This window comes from Meriones unguiculatus, chromosome 6 (assembly GCF_030254825.1).
Source record: "Meriones unguiculatus strain TT.TT164.6M chromosome 6, Bangor_MerUng_6.1, whole genome shotgun sequence".
Taxonomy (NCBI): Eukaryota; Metazoa; Chordata; class Mammalia; order Rodentia; family Muridae; genus Meriones; species Meriones unguiculatus.
This window is the reverse complement of record NC_083354.1, coordinates 18,193,063-18,208,867: the sequence shown is the minus strand read 5'-3', so window position 1 is coordinate 18,208,867 and position 15,805 is coordinate 18,193,063. Positions and strand designations below refer to the sequence as shown.

General features: G+C 39.1%; 1 protein-coding gene across 7 annotated transcripts in view; it reads right to left on the bottom strand.

Moving 5' to 3' along the window:
- Rnf111 (ring finger protein 111) overlaps positions 1 to 15,805 on the bottom strand; it is a 73,048-nt gene that overhangs the window by 19,900 nt on the left and 37,343 nt on the right. For all 7 annotated transcript variants that reach the window (XM_021656982.2, XM_021656984.2, XM_021656983.2 and 4 more), the window contains exons 3-5: positions 8,129 to 8,255; positions 4,617 to 4,780; positions 3,827 to 4,021 (exon numbers count right to left, since the gene is read on the bottom strand). In XM_021656982.2, coding sequence (XP_021512657.1) covers positions 3,827 to 4,021; positions 4,617 to 4,780; positions 8,129 to 8,255 — 486 coding nt within the window. The remainder of the gene's footprint in view (positions 1 to 3,826; positions 4,022 to 4,616; positions 4,781 to 8,128; positions 8,256 to 15,805) is intronic.

Genomic DNA, 15,805 nt, shown 5'->3' with positions numbered 1-15,805 from the left:
CTGCCCACCTGAGTTAGATCCCTGGGACCTACATGATCCAAGAAGAGAAATGACTACCTCAATTTGTCTTCTGAACCACATACACACACACACACACACACACACACAAAATCAACTGACATAATTTTTAAAATAAAAAAGAATGTGATGGTACATGCTTAAAACACAGTGCAATGTTGTAGAGCATTTCCACTATTTTTCTGAAAATATAAACTCTTCAGGGAGTGCACATGTACCACCATGTATAATCTGACAAGACATTATCTTTTCTTAATACTTGTTACCAATCAAGTTTCAAAAATATATGAATTCTTCCACTCTGTGCTACAAAGAAAATGATCTTCTGAATCCTTTGAGCCAGTAATACCACTTTGGCACACTGCAGACTGCTGGGTACAGTCAACTGTACTTAAAGCAGCCAGCTCAGGGGGCATGTGATTGGACCACTATCTGACAATGCTTTCACTTCCTCTGCTGTCCAAACTCAGATCAGACTAACATTTAGACAACAGAATGAAACTAATGAAACTCTAATTAATTGCTATTGTACAGTGAACAGAAACTGCAGAGGTCAATGGGAGTGAGGTCCATAGATGGGGCTGGTCATTTTGGCTTTCTATTTTTATAATAGCTATTATTATTATTACTATTATTTTTACTATGTATATTTGTGGAGGGGACACATATACGCCTATAGAATCTATTAGAATAGAGATTACATTGGGAGAAAAACATCTGATACTGAGTTTCAACTCCGGGCTGAAGAGATGGCTCAGTGGTTAAAAGCACTGGATGCTCTTCCAGAGGTCCTGAGTTCAATTTCCAGCAACCACATGGTAACTCAAAACCATCTATAATAGAATCTGCTGCCCTCTTCTGGCCTGCAGGCATACATACATACAGATAGGGTATTCATATACTAAAATCAATCAATGAATTAAAAAAAAAAAAAAAAAGAGTATCAACTGAATGACTGTTTGCCAAACATACAAATACAGCAGTACGGGAAGCATAGATTAAGCATATACACAGGCTACAAAAATGAGCTGTTTTAAGTATGCATTTGAACTCCTGAATGGTCCAGGGGGGATGTCCAAGGATGGTTGGATACAAACTTTAAAACAAGGATAATGCAATGGTTAAAAGCACTGTTTGTTCTTTCAGAGATCCTGAGTTCAATTCCCAGCAACCACACCGTGGCTTACAACCATCTCTACCCTCTACTGCCTCTTCTGGCATGTAGGCGCACATGCAGGTAGAGGATTCATACACACAAAATAAATAAATAAGATCTAAAAAAAAAAAGCAGGGAGGAACAATGGTGTAAAAGCACAGAATGACAGTCATCAGCTTGCTGTGACACGTGAAAACAGCTGCAGTTACGAAACAGGTGGGCCAAGGAAAGGCATGGGAAGAAGAGGCACAAGACGACTGTCACCAGATGTATACAGCACATGTCTAGTCACCCTGAAAGAAGTCTGAAACGCATTACAGAAAGAACAGGGGCCAATGAATGAAAGCACTTGCCACTGAGTCTGAGGTTTAATCCCTGGTCACCATATTGTAGAGGGAACTGACTTCTCCAAGTTGCCCTATGACCTCCATGCTCACCATGATGTATGTGTGCATACACACAAACACACAATAAATATTTTTAATAAGAAAGAATGTAGAATGGAAACAACCCACATTAAGTACACACAGATGCCACAGGAGCACCTGTATGTGTACTAGGAAATGAAACTAGTAAAGACCCGAAGACAAAGAGATTAAGGCTGAGGACAGAACACAGAAGCGGGAACTCTGAGCAGTCAGGTAGCAGATCAGGCATTTGGAAAGCACTGCAGGCACAGACACACTAACACTTTTACGAAGGCTAACATCATGGAGGTGCACATGCCTGAGTATTTTACTCTTTTAACTTCCTTCCATGGGAGACGAAAGCCTTGAAGAAAAGAGTTTTAGAAAAAGCATTTAACTTTTGGGATTTCATAATATATAAAATGGGAAATGCAAAGCCAATATCAAGGCATTTTTAAGTATTAAATGGTAACATAAAATCACGTAAGAGGGGCTTGAGCTCAGAGGTTAAGAGACCCTGGTCCGGTTCTCATCATCCACACAGCAGCTCAAAACTGTCTGTAACACCAGTTCCAGGGGGATCTAAAGGACTTTTCTGGCTTCTAAGGGTACCAGGTAAACATGTGGTTGACAGGCATACATGTAGGCAAAATACTCATAGACATTAAAATTTTTTTCAATAAAAAGAAATCACATAAATACCCAAATAAAGTGCCAAGAAAGAATATGCACTCAATAAATTAAAGTTCATTTTGCTTCTGCCTATATTTCTTTTCAGAGAACATGGTATTTGAAAGATATCCAAAGGAAATCTTTCCATGAATAGTTCTCATTTCTGTCTTTAGTTTTCCAAAAAATGAAGACTTTTAAATCCAGCTATTAAGTCATTTTCCAGTTTGCTCAATGAAAATCAGAGATATTATCAGAATTAAAAACAAAACGTATTATAGAACATAAAGTGCTCTCATTAAAAATAGTGCTATAGCCAATTTATGAGCTATAGCATCTATTGTGTGTGTCCCTGTTAGTAATTTTCTGCAGCACTGTCCACCAGAGACATCAAGCTGCCTTAAGGTAGTGAGAGAAAGCCAGTAATGTAACTGCTAACTGAAACATAAGAAATGTGATCAGAGCCCAAAGTACGAAACTCCTTATGCTGGGTATGTAACTCAGTGATAGAAAACACACTCAACTTGAGGCTGGAGAACTAAATTTTAAGGCTAGGCCTGGGCTTGAACTGGGCTACATAGAGAGAATGTCTCAAAAGTGTGCCCAACCTAAATAAACAAACAAACAAACAAATAAATAAATGAAAAAAGAAAAGAGAGCACACTCAACATATATGAGGCTCTAAGCTCAAGCCAAACAAACAGGAGAAAACTCCTTTGTGACCTTGGATTAGGCAATGTTTCTTAGCTATGATGGCAGAAAACAAGGGGCAACAACAAATATAGAGAAAATGACATCATGAAGGCATTAAAACTCCCATCCCCATCTCAACTAATTTCAGAGTATGTGTAGAAGAAACCTGGTAGTCCTTGTGGAAACCCTGATTAACTTGATGAAGAGCAGCCAGTATTTTTACGCAGCAGCTGTACTCAGCATTCTATCATTACGTCACTAGAGTTCCAATATATCCATTTATGACCAGTTCTGCTGACTCTGCTTCTGTTTGCTCTTTTTAAATTATGGAGAGCTGTGTAGGTGTGAAATAACCAGATAGCTCAACATGCTTTCAGTCTTGTTTCATTAATCAGCAGTGATACTGAGCATCTCTGCATGGGATTAATTGTTCATTGGCCTTTGGAAAGTGTCTGTTCAAATTCTTTTTCTATTTTTAAATTAGTTTGCTATGTTTTTATTATTTTAGAATTCCTTATGTGTTCTGGGCAGTAGAACCCTTATCAGACATGACTTGCAAGTATCTTTTCTTATATTCTAATGACTGTTTCACTTTCCTGATTTTCTGATGTACAAAACTTTGATGCACAAAAGTTTTAACTCCTGATGAAGTTCAACTATGTACCTTCTCTGCTGCTCTGCTGTCCATGAATTCACTACCTGGTTTTCCTCAAGTTCTCTTAGTTGAGCTAAAATATTTTGATCACATACAACACATAAAATGCAAGTATTAAATTATGATGTAACTGTGGTAAGAAACGCTTTGCTCGCATGAAGTACCTCACCATATAAGAATACACTCTTGGCAACACTGTGAGAAGGGTACCCCAATCTTCTTACTTACCGCCCACAGAAGAACCGGCTGCACTATTGCTTGTAAGAGTAGCTGAAGTCTCTGACACTGTGGAAGGCTGGCTGCTGGCCACAGCTGAAGTAGTATCAGAGGCTTGCTCAGAGGTAGATGGATTTGTATTGTTAATGGAAGCGCTAGTAGTTTGTGATTCCATTCTAGCAGAAGTGGTTGGTACTACAGTAGGTTCTACAAGACACAAAACATCAGTTTTAGTATTTCACAACAGATTAAAAAACAGGTTATATTTTAATTTGAATTAGCAACTTTATTTTTCCCTTTGAGACAGTCTTTTGCTATACATAGTTAGGTTGAACTCAGAATTCCCCTATTATGGGGTGTCATGTGTTGTTTACAGGCCCATACCTGGACAAGCTAATATTACTACAATAGTTACTAAATTAATGAAACAAGCATGAAGAACAAACTTCTTATTAAGTATAACACATAGTAAAGAAAATTTTTATGAAATGACACTCCAACAGCAAACCAAAATGTCACTAAAAGATAAAAACTGTATTTTAAAACCCCAACATGGATATATATATATAATCTAGTTAAATAAATATTTAAAGAGTTTTCTAGAGTTCAAATCCCAGCAACCACCTGGTGGCTCATAACCATCTATAATGAGATCTGGTGCCCTCTTTTGGCCTGCAGACACGTATGAAGGCAGTATACTATATAAATAAATAATAAATAAATAAGTTGATCCAAAAAAAGGATTTTTACAGGTATTTTATCAAATTCTCTTCATAATCCAACAGCTACAATTCCAACTTACCATCTTCATCAACAGTGAGGTCCACAACTTCTGCTGCGTTCTGCCTCAGGGGCTGTATAACAGTAGAGACCCTACTGCGGTTTCGAGGCTCCTGTGGCCGCCCTGTATGCGAACTTGAACCTTGGCTCCAGTGAGATCTGGAGTGCCCAAGGGTTGAACGAGACCTTAAATGATATCAGCATCAAGTTAGTAAATGTAAATGATGAATTTTTTCAATCATTCTAAAACTCCATGAACTTTTCTTATAAAACATTTAAATTGTTCAAATAACTATCATTGGATTAAAAACAATGACTAATGCAAAGTCAAGCACTCAATAAACTGCCATCAACCAGATAACCAAACTATGCAAGATAAGACATGCTCTCAGATCAACCATTCTAGTATATGAAAAGACAGGGACACTACTTTTGAAAGCCATTGTTTTGAATATTCATTTGGATTATAAGAGAATATTACCAAACATTGTAAGGTAATGTCCCAAGTTATTCACTTTAATAAAAGAACACCCACACACACATCCCAAATACAACAGAGTCATGTTCGTATAATCATGTCCCAGGCTAGGTTTGCAGAATTTAACTTTAGGAACCCTGTGCCAAGCCAAGCTTCTGGACTTATCCTAACATAATGCACAAAAGTACAGAAACAGCAGAGAGAACCTGGAGCTGGCAAAGACGAAGATATTGGCTAGCTTATGAGTTTGTAAAGGAGTACCACTTGCTTCAACTACTTTAAGCATCAAATCACAACCTTAAACACTGTAAGTGAATGGCACTGAACTCTTCCAATCACTAGCAGACATTTAGATGTTTTTTAAGGATTCATAACAGTGTTTAGGGATAGTATGCTAATGTTCTTTCCTATCCAAAGCTTTAGGAGGACAACTAAATCTGTTTTTGAAAAGTGAGGCAAATAAATCACAAGCTGTTATATAGTTTGTATTTTTCATCTGCTCAGACTAAGTGTAAAATTATGAATATTAAGTTTATTGTCAGTAAGTATAGCAAACATGAGCCAGATGTACAAACATGCAAAGCGAGCATGGGTGTCACCATTAAGAAAAAATAGCAGAATTGAAAAAGTGGGCTGAACTGTCCTTCAGAACTCTAGAGCCCAAGAATTTAAAAGGGAATCAAAAACCTAAAATCTGAAGATAGAAATATGAGAGGTAATTCCTAAGACAATGCTGGTTGAAGACAATGCATGAAAAAGCATTACACATTGTAAGCCATCACTGTAAACATAAAAGAAAAGTTTTTTATGAGGAAAAATATCTCCATTAAATTTTTCTGAGAAGGAGCTAGAGAAATGGCTCAGTGATTAAGATCACTTGCTGTTCCTGCAGAGGATCAGAGTTTGGTTCCAAGAACCCACATCAGGTGGCTCACAACTATTTGTTATTCTAGTCCCGAAAGAACTGACATCCTCTTCTGGCCTCTTCGAGTATCTGCACTCAAGTGCATATGCTCATGCAGGCGAATGTATGCACAAACACAAACACACACACACAATCTTGGAGTTGGAGAGATAGCTCAGAAGTTAATAGGACTCGTTCTTGTAGAGAATCTTGATTCCATTCCCAGCATCCACATGATGCCTCACAGCCATCTACACTCCAGTTCTAAGGAATCCAACATCCTCTCCTGACTCGTGTGGGCATCAGGCACACACATAATGCGTATAAATACATACAGGCAAAAAAATACACATAAAATAAACAAATCTAAAAAAGCTAAATTGGGTTGGGTGGTGGTGGCACACACCTTTAATCTCAGGGGCAGAGAGGCAGGAGGTTATCTGTGAGTTCAATCCCAGCATGGTGTCTACAAAGCAAGTTCCAGGACACAGACACCATGTCTGGGGATGGAGAGGGTGGGGAAGCTAAATTAAAAAAAAAAAAAAAAGAAAAAAAATCTCAAGGAAAAGTTCCTGAGAAGCCCAGAGCCTATGTTGAGTATGTGGTCAGTCTGTCTGTCTTCTCTGGAAAGCTGTCAATAGTAAGTAGCTCAGTTCTACTCTGTGAACCCCTCACAGGTTCTTCTATCTCCAGACAGACTACTGGAAAGAGCACCAGCCCAAACATAAGGCAAGAGTTTCACAGAAGCCTTCAAGGCCACTATGCCAGTGGCAACTGTCAAATCCTAACACACAGAAAAGTATTCCCTTATACTGGAAGGGGCCAAGAACCAGCTGAACCATAACAAAGGTGCATTTCAGGTAATAACAGGAAACTACCAAGGGATCATGAGACTGGGTTTACTTTAAGATCACTGTTTCTTACTTGGAAAAATGTTTCTGTTTGGTAAAAACAATTCCAATTCCACCAGGAAAACAGGTCTTACTTTTTAACAGCTGAGCACTAACAAGAAAAACTGAATTTATGTTCTGCCTTGTGAGCAGTGGCAGGGTTACTGTGACAACCTATGGCATACACTGTAGAGTGCCAATTTCCTCAGTTTAGGGAAATCACTTAAAATCAAAAGCAAGCAAAGGGAGGGGGCTGGAGAAATGGGTCAACAGTTAAGAGGACTGGCTGCTCTTACAGAGGACCTGTGTTGTCCTAGCACCCACGTGGTAGCTCGCTGTAACTCCAGTTCCAGGGTATCGGATGACCTCTTCTGGCCTCCAATGTCACAGCACATACACGATGGACATATGTAAAAAATAACTCCCACAATATTTTATTCCATAAAAAAAAGAAAGGAAAAGAAAACAACTTCCATGCTACTAGAAGCCATACTCCAATGAGAAAGTAGAAAAACATATGTAATCCTCAAATGTACTTCAAAATGTATTCTAACATGAAAATTAATATTCATCCACAGACTAGTCTAGTGTATAAATAAGCAACTCTTTACCACTAATATCAATATTTATTATCATCGTAAAAACAGGGTGAATAAATTTTTTTTAAATTTCAAACAAGGGGCCACAGTGTCAGAAGTAATTCTATAAGAGAGTCATGGCATGTCTAGATATCTATCCAAACAGATGAGGTCTTTCTACTCACTTATTAGTTCAGAACTTAGCATGATTAAATGAAGAATGACATCATCAACAGTCTTTATCTTGGCTCCTATAGCAACACAGTTTTCACAAATATCAATGAGGACAATCTTGATGTAAGCAAATAACAAGGGCTGTTTTTACATCAATAAGTTTTCTTCATTTGCAAATTCAGAATTACACCCAATATTTAGATATTATTCGTAAGTAAGCTTCATAGTTCATGAATTCAAATTAAAACCCATTTAAAAAATATTATGTAAAATAGCTGTTTACTTAGAGCAAAGGGGTCAATGATAAAAATATTCTATCCCCTAGGATTCTAGTTCCGCTGGTGTGGGACAGAATGTTTGCGACAGTGGCTTCACCGTCTCTCCCGGGTGAATCTAATGTAGCCAGGCTTTAAACACACTACTCTTGCAAAATCGTTATCAAGCTGAGGATCTGGAGGGAACCGGTAACATAGCCATGTTCAAGTATACAACTAGGAACTAAAATCTCACCGATAGCTTTCTCCAACTGTAACAATCTCCACTTCACTGTCAGTTGAGGTAACATTAATTTCTTCATTGGCAGTGACCTGGGGAGTGAAGGAAGCTTCTATCACCACAACATCTTCGTCAATATTTCCTGGAAGTAAAAAGCAAGTATAGGCTTTTAAAAGGCAAGTATAGGCTAACAACTAGGCAGACATTTTTATCTTGACCTTGAAGAGTATTAAAATAACATGAAAATAATAACAGCATCTCTCTCTCTCTCTCTCTTCCTGTTGCTGAAGAGCCAACAGATGAGCTGAAAGCTAAGAGTCAAAACTGCTACAACTTCCGAAATGTTAGGTGAAGGGCGGAAGGCAGGAGGGGGAATACAAGCAGCTGGCAGTGGAAGGTACTCCATGTGGAAATGAGTAAGCAGTGACCGCGTGTGTCGAGACTGAGCTTTGGAACTGGAACCACATTCCAAGAGCTTTCACTGTGTCTGACGTATCTTCTACAGCTCTTACGATCTCTCTCAGGAAGCACACGCAGCAAGATGAACTCACAGGTGAAAAAAAGTTCATTTCTTACCCTCATGAGTGTGTGAGAAACCTTAACACCCCTACACAGCTAACAGGTTTTAGCTAACATCTGTACTGATAGGCAATCAAAATTAAGGCAGAGGGTATTATATTGTTAAGACTGAGAAATGGAGTGTGGCTTTTTAAGAGCCCTGGTGACGGAGGGTAACTGTCTGTACTGAGTAGGATCCCACTGCTATGACATGATCTCTAATAGCTCATCCTGCAAATGAAAGGCATCCCTCCCAACACCCCAGCTACCACCATTCTACTGTTTTTTTAAGAACTTAAATGTGGGGCTGGAGGATGGCTCAGTGCCTAACAGCACTGTCTGCTCTTCGTAAGGACCCGAGTTCAACTCCCAGCACCCACATGGCAGCTCATAACTGTCTGTAACTCCAATTCCAGGTGGTCTGATGCCCTTATACCAATGCACATAAAAAATTTAAAAATAAAATAAAAGAACTTGAATGTGCCAGATGACTCACATAATTAGAATGCCACAATATTCTGACTGTGTGATTGGCTTATTTTACTTTAAAAGGGCTGGCTGCTCTTCCAGAGGTCCTGAGTTCAATTCCCAGCAACCACATGGTGGCTCATAATTACCTATAATAAGTTCCCGTGTCCTCTTCTGGCCTGCAGGCATACATGCAGGCAGAACACTGTATACTTAATAAATGAATGAATGAATGAATGAATGAATCTTTAATGCCCAACATAAATCAAGAAGAGCACATACATAGAAAATTTTGCCCAGTTGTTCATAACAACATATTCACAACAGTCAAACAACGAGAAACAGTTCCCCCACCCTACCTCAAGATAGGTTTCTCTACCCTGGCTGTCCTGGAACTCTTCCTGTAGACCAGACTGGCCTTGAACTCAAGAACTCCACCTGTCTCTGAGTGCTGGGATCAAAGGCATGTTCCACCATGCCTGTCTGAAAAAGTTCAAATGTCATCTGCTGGATAAGTCAAATATAAATAAAGAAACTAATGAACCAAGCGAAAACTAAATGCTGGTTCATAAATGAACCTTTAAACTTTATGCTAAGTCATATGTGGCACAAAGGAAGAGCCACATGATTCATTTATACAAAATACCCAAACAATGCAAACCAGAATTAGCAAACAGATGAAAGGCTGCATGAGATCCAAGAGAGAAGCAGTAAAGAAAGTAAAAGAAACAAAACAAAATCAAAAAACAAAGAACAAGCTGGTATGGTGGCACATGCCTGTAATCCCAGCACTCTGGGAGGCAGAGGCAGGTGGATCTCTGTGAGTTTGAGGACAGCCTGGTCTACAAAATGAGTCCAAGACAGCTGAGGCTACACAGAGAAACCCTGTCTCAAAAAGAAAAAAAGAAGAAAAAGAAAAAGCACCACTACCACCAACAAAAACAGGGATGTTCCAGAAATGTCTAAAAACTGAATATCTAACTAAACTGACATTTAAATTATGCCCCAATAAACTAAACGATTAAACACGAATACCTCTCCACATCTGATACAAAACTAGAAGTCAGCAAATGGAAAGGAGGTATAGTTTGGAGTAGGAAAGCTCAAAATCCCACAGATGTCAATTCTCCCTAATTTAATCTGTATAAAAATGCCAAGAAAAACATGACTGTACCTTCCTACTATTATCCCCAGATAAGCCAATTGATTATAAAGCATATTTGGAAGTATAAGCAAAAATTATATTCCATAATCAAAGTCTGTTCTTTGATAGGAATACATACACAAGGCACTGAAAATCCTATCAAAGGAGCTGAAGAGATGGCTCAGCAGGTAAAGGCACTTTGCTACCAAGACGGCTGTTCTGATTTCTACCCCTGGTACCTAAACAGGGGAAGGAGAGAACCAACTCCCACAGGCTATCCTTTGACCTTGACATATACAGGTGACCACCCCAATATAGTAAATAAATTTATAATTTTTAAAAATCCAATAATAAATCCAAATGCATATGGAATTTAACTGACAAAGATGCCATCTCAAATCCATATGTGGGAAATGTTAATGGGTGATTTGGCAAAACTTGAATTCAGATCCCCTGAACCCATGTAAAACACAGGGTGTGGCAGTGCATGCCACTAGTGTGGGGGTGGAGGGCAGCTGGCCAGCCAGCCTAGCCAAATAGTGAGCTGAAGCTTCAGTAAGAGACCAACTCTTTCCAAATAAAACAAATGAAAGTTAAAAATATAATAAAACAAAAGAGTAGCAACCAAGAAAAGACACCCAACTGCATGTACACCTAGGCACAGAAGTGTAACACACACACAAGGTCTCATATGTCTAGAACTAAGTGGAAACTCAGAAGGCTTTAGTGGTATAAAACAAGTAAATATAAAAATGAATGAGAGGTTGAAGATATGGCTCAGGGCTAAGGTCACTGGCTACTCTTGCAGACGACCTGTACCCACATCTTGGCTCACAAGTCTGTACATAACTCCAGTTCTATGGATCCAATCCTATTTTCTGGCCTCTGCAGGCACTCCGCATACAGTACACAACATATATCCGAGCAAAACATACAGTGAGAGAACTAAAAAAAATTTAAATGAACAAAACTAACTAGAAAATCAGTGGGTCAGGTAAGGCTCACTGAACAATCACAGAAATGATACTAAAATGAGCATCTACTCTTGAATGTAAGTTTATTAGATTTATCTTAAAAAAACCCAAATCCTGCCAGCACATGCCTTTAATCCCAGCTTGCATGGAAGCCAGAATGAGGAGGATCTCTGTGAATTTGAGGACAGCCAGGCATCTGTGCTCCAAACAGCCAGAGTTACACAGTGAGGTCCTGGTGTGTGTGTGTGTGTGTGTGTGTGTGTGTGTCTAATAGCTTCATTGTTAAGTTAGGATAACTCAATGTCAACCAAGGTTGCTACAAACCCAACCGACTTCATTCTGAGAAAGCTTTTATTTATGAACAGAAATCCTTAATCTAAAAGCCAATTAATAAAAATATATTAGGAGAGAGCTATTTCTCAGAATTCTGGTGAACCTGACACATGAACCAATGCTTGTAAAACAATATCCAATACTAAGTTCAACTAGTTTATTTTAGGTGAATTGGCAAAAGCAGTAAATAATGTAAAACTGCTATATTTTAGAGGTTAAAATGCTCTACAAAATGCTCAAATTCAAGCACTACAAATGCTTAAATTTCTATCAGTCACTCAACTGGCCCACAAAGGATGCACACAGCTATACCCAAGCATAAAACTAACTGACACTGGCAGATAAAAGCAGTTAAACACTGACACCCCAATGCTATCCTGACTAAAATATGCTGGATTTAGTCATTAGCCCTAGAGTCAAGGCCAAGTATTTAACACGAAAGCTTTTGCCAGTCACTAAACATATGATGCTGTTAGTAATGTCAATATTCCTATACACGACTAAGGAAAAAAGAAAACTATTTTCAAAGAAACAAGGAAATGATTTAAGAGTTGAGATTTTTTTTTAATAGAACTAAGCTCCATAAATATTTTTGTTTCTTGCAAATTATAAGCCATTCTAAAATGATTCTCCAAATACACTAGCTATCTCAGAAAAACTCAGGGACGATTAAGGAGAAACAAGAAACTCTCAGAACTGCACTGTGGCTGGAGCAAGCACCTTCAAAGCACCATCCACTGTTGAGTGCAGAGGAACTGGACACCAACTCCTTGGGCATTCTGGCCCAGCAGCTGGTAACATTTATATAAACTGACACTCTCAGATGTCATTCAGATATGCTTACACAGGTATGCACGCTTGTACAACAAATATCAGAAAGAGCTAGTTGGACAAACTATGGAACACTCAAGCACAGGGACTGTGCAAGTGTTGTATAAAATAATTTATGCATGCTGATATAAAAAGATCTTCATTAGTTACCTCTGTATATGCTTTCGTATTTTCTGTTGGAGAGAAACTTTGAAGTTATTACTTCTGGGCAATAAGAATGGAATCTCTGGCCAGATGGTGGTAGGGCACACCTTTACTCTCAGCTCTTGGAAAGCAGAGGCAGGCAAACCTCTGAGTTTGAGGCTAGCCTGATCTACAGAGTTCCAGGACAGTTAAGGCTACTCTGAGAAACCCTGTCTTGGAAAAAAAAAGTTGGGCGGAGAGTGAAGCAAGAGAGGGAGAGAGAGAGAATAAAATCTCTGAAGAAAAAAATTATCTTATGCTTTTTTTAGTGTTTTTACTATTCTGTATCATGTGGACATTAAACCTTTTTTTTTTTTTTTTTTAATTTTAGGAGTATGAGTGTTTTTGCCTGCATATATGTGCAGTGCCTACAGAGGCCAGAAAAGGGCATCAGATCCCCTGGGATTAGAGTTAAATACAATTGTGAGCCAGCATGTGAGTGCTGGAAATTAAACCTAGGTCCTCTACAAAAGCAATCAATGCTTTGAACCATCTCTCCAGGGCCTAAGTCACTGTTTGTTTGTTTGTTTGTTTGTTTGTTTAAAAACAGCAACAGCAAAAAATGCTGGGCAGTGGTGGCTCAAAATTTGGGAAATAAATCTTTGAGACCAAAGCTAGTTCTAGGACAGCCAAGGCTACACAAAGAAACCCAGTCAAGAAAAACAACAAAAACAAACAAACAAAACAATTTAAAATAAAACATTTCTCTAGAAGCCAAAATTTTAACTTTTGGAACTTAAGCTTCCCCAGATAAATGTTTGATGGTTGGCAATTGTGCTTGCTTTTCTTTATATTATACAGACAAGTGTTCTATTTACATGTATGCAAGCATGTGACTGATGCCCCAGGTGGCTAGAATTGGGCGTTAGATCCCCTGAACTAGAATTGCATATAGTTGTGAGCATCTGTGTAGGTGCTCGGACTTTTTTAAGAGCAGCCAGTGCCCTTAACCACTGAGCCCTGTCTCTTCACCCCATGGTAATCTCTAAAAGCAAGGTAGCTGAGATAATTTACAACTCCCAAAACAGATAGTACATAAATAAGTGCATCAATACTCACAGGGAGTATCGGCCAGGAGGAACAGACGACATCAACACACAGGCACTCGCCTGAACTTCCTAAGGCAAGCTCACAGAACGTCACAAAATCCCACCTTGTGGTTTTAAACAAACACTGGGCTCTGCTGCACCTCCCAGTCTTTAGATTCTGACCACATGAGAGAAATATGACCATGTGAAACAACCCTGAGTGCTTCTCACTTTTCTAAGGCATGAGGGAAGGTCCACCATGCCACTCTGCAGCACTGTGAGCTCAGTGAACACATCTCAAAACAACATTCAATAAAGATGAAAAAATAAAACGTGGCTAAATAAGAACTAAGTTGCTCACTAAAATAATAAATACAGGGAAGGGAAAAAACCAAGGGGAAATGGCAGGTCTCTGCAGTGGACTGAATGCTTGAACCTTAGCAAGCTGGATATCTGACAAAAAGGGAAAGTTTTACTACAATACTTAAAACTCCTCCCTAGATCTCTGCAAAGTTCTCCCAGGGCCGGGAGACAGCACTGGGACTAAAGCACTATGAAGCAGAAACAAGTTGGAAACCCAGCACCATGTACAGCTGGAAGCCAAACAGCCCATAATAGGGTGTTCAGCCCTACACAAAGAACTGAGTTAGCTGCCTACAGACAACTGAATAAAGCTGGGAGCCAGAGAGGTGGTCCACCCCAGGGAAGAGCTCGCAACTGGTTGTCCAGCGCCAAATAGCCAGCCCTGAAAACATACATACAAGTAACAGTATACGGCTGAATAGGTTATATATGTGTGTGTGTGTGTATATATATAAACAATAAAAAAGAGACTATGAATTTGAAGGAAAGTAGAAAGTTGCATATGGGAGGGTTTAGAGGGAAGAAAGGAAAGGTAGAAATGTTGTATTACATTATAATCTAAATAAGCAAATAACAGATAGTCTTTAAAAAAATAAATTCCAGTGACAGGAGGCAGAAGCAGGAGCATCTCTCAAGCTCGATCGCTTGCCAGACCAGCTAAATCCACACCAAAATTCCTAAGAAACAACACTCAGGTTATCTCTGCCCTCCACACACATGTTCTCCTCCCCACCCACCCCCAAAAAAGACATATCTTGATCCCCTAATTCCCTAATTTAAGAAAGTAACCTTAGTTCCAACCTTAGCTCAGACATAGCAATTCATAGGTCAGCTCAATTATAACCTTCAAACTAATGCATTATCAGGATTGTTTGCATATACCACATACTTACTCCCAGGCTGCTGTGCACATACATGTAGTGTATTTAATACTTTTCTATGTGTGTGTTTCTTTGACAGACAGGAGGTGAGGTCGGATGAGAGAGCACATGGCACAGGTGGAAGTGACCATGCACTCCACTGAGTTCCATCAGGATTAAAGTGAGCCCTATCACTTCCAATGTATGCTTACTTAGAACATGTGAAGGACCTGGGTTCAAGCCCCAACATGCAAAAACTGAACAGCAAAATCGCTCAAACACTTCAACTTATTTTTGTTTTGTTCTTCGAGCCAGGGTCTCACTGTAACCCAGGCTGGTTTGGAACTCACAGAGATTCACCTGCCTCTGCCTCCCAGAACTGAGAGGCTAAAACACAAATGTCAAGAGTTCAAGGCTACAAGGCAAAAAGAAAGAAAGAATGAGAGCAACATGCACACAGTAAAAGTTAGATTGAACAGATTTTACAGTGATTATAAATGTTCTTAATAGGATTGAATACAAGGGAAAATCAGTCACTTGTAAAAATAGCCACAATAGTTAAGTATACTAACAGTATTAACAGAAAAAACCTGGACCATAAGCAACTCATTTAAGTCAGTCTAGTTATGTGCCAGATACTGTAGCACACCCTAAAGGCAGAAGCAAGTGGATCTCTGTGAGTTTGAGGTCAGCCTGGTCTACAGAGTGGGTTCCAGGCCAGGGAAAACTACACAGTGAAATCTGGTCTCATAATCATCATCACTGTCATCACTGTCATCATTGTCATCTAGTTATAGTAGTTACCTAAAAAACCAATTCACAAACACACAAAATCAATTGACTTAATTTTTGCCACCAGAAGCTCTTTCCCATCAGCAGGTGCAGCGTCAGTTGAACACAGCTGATGATCTAGTTATGCCCCGTAAGAGTAAAGCTGAGAGAAGCTGCGT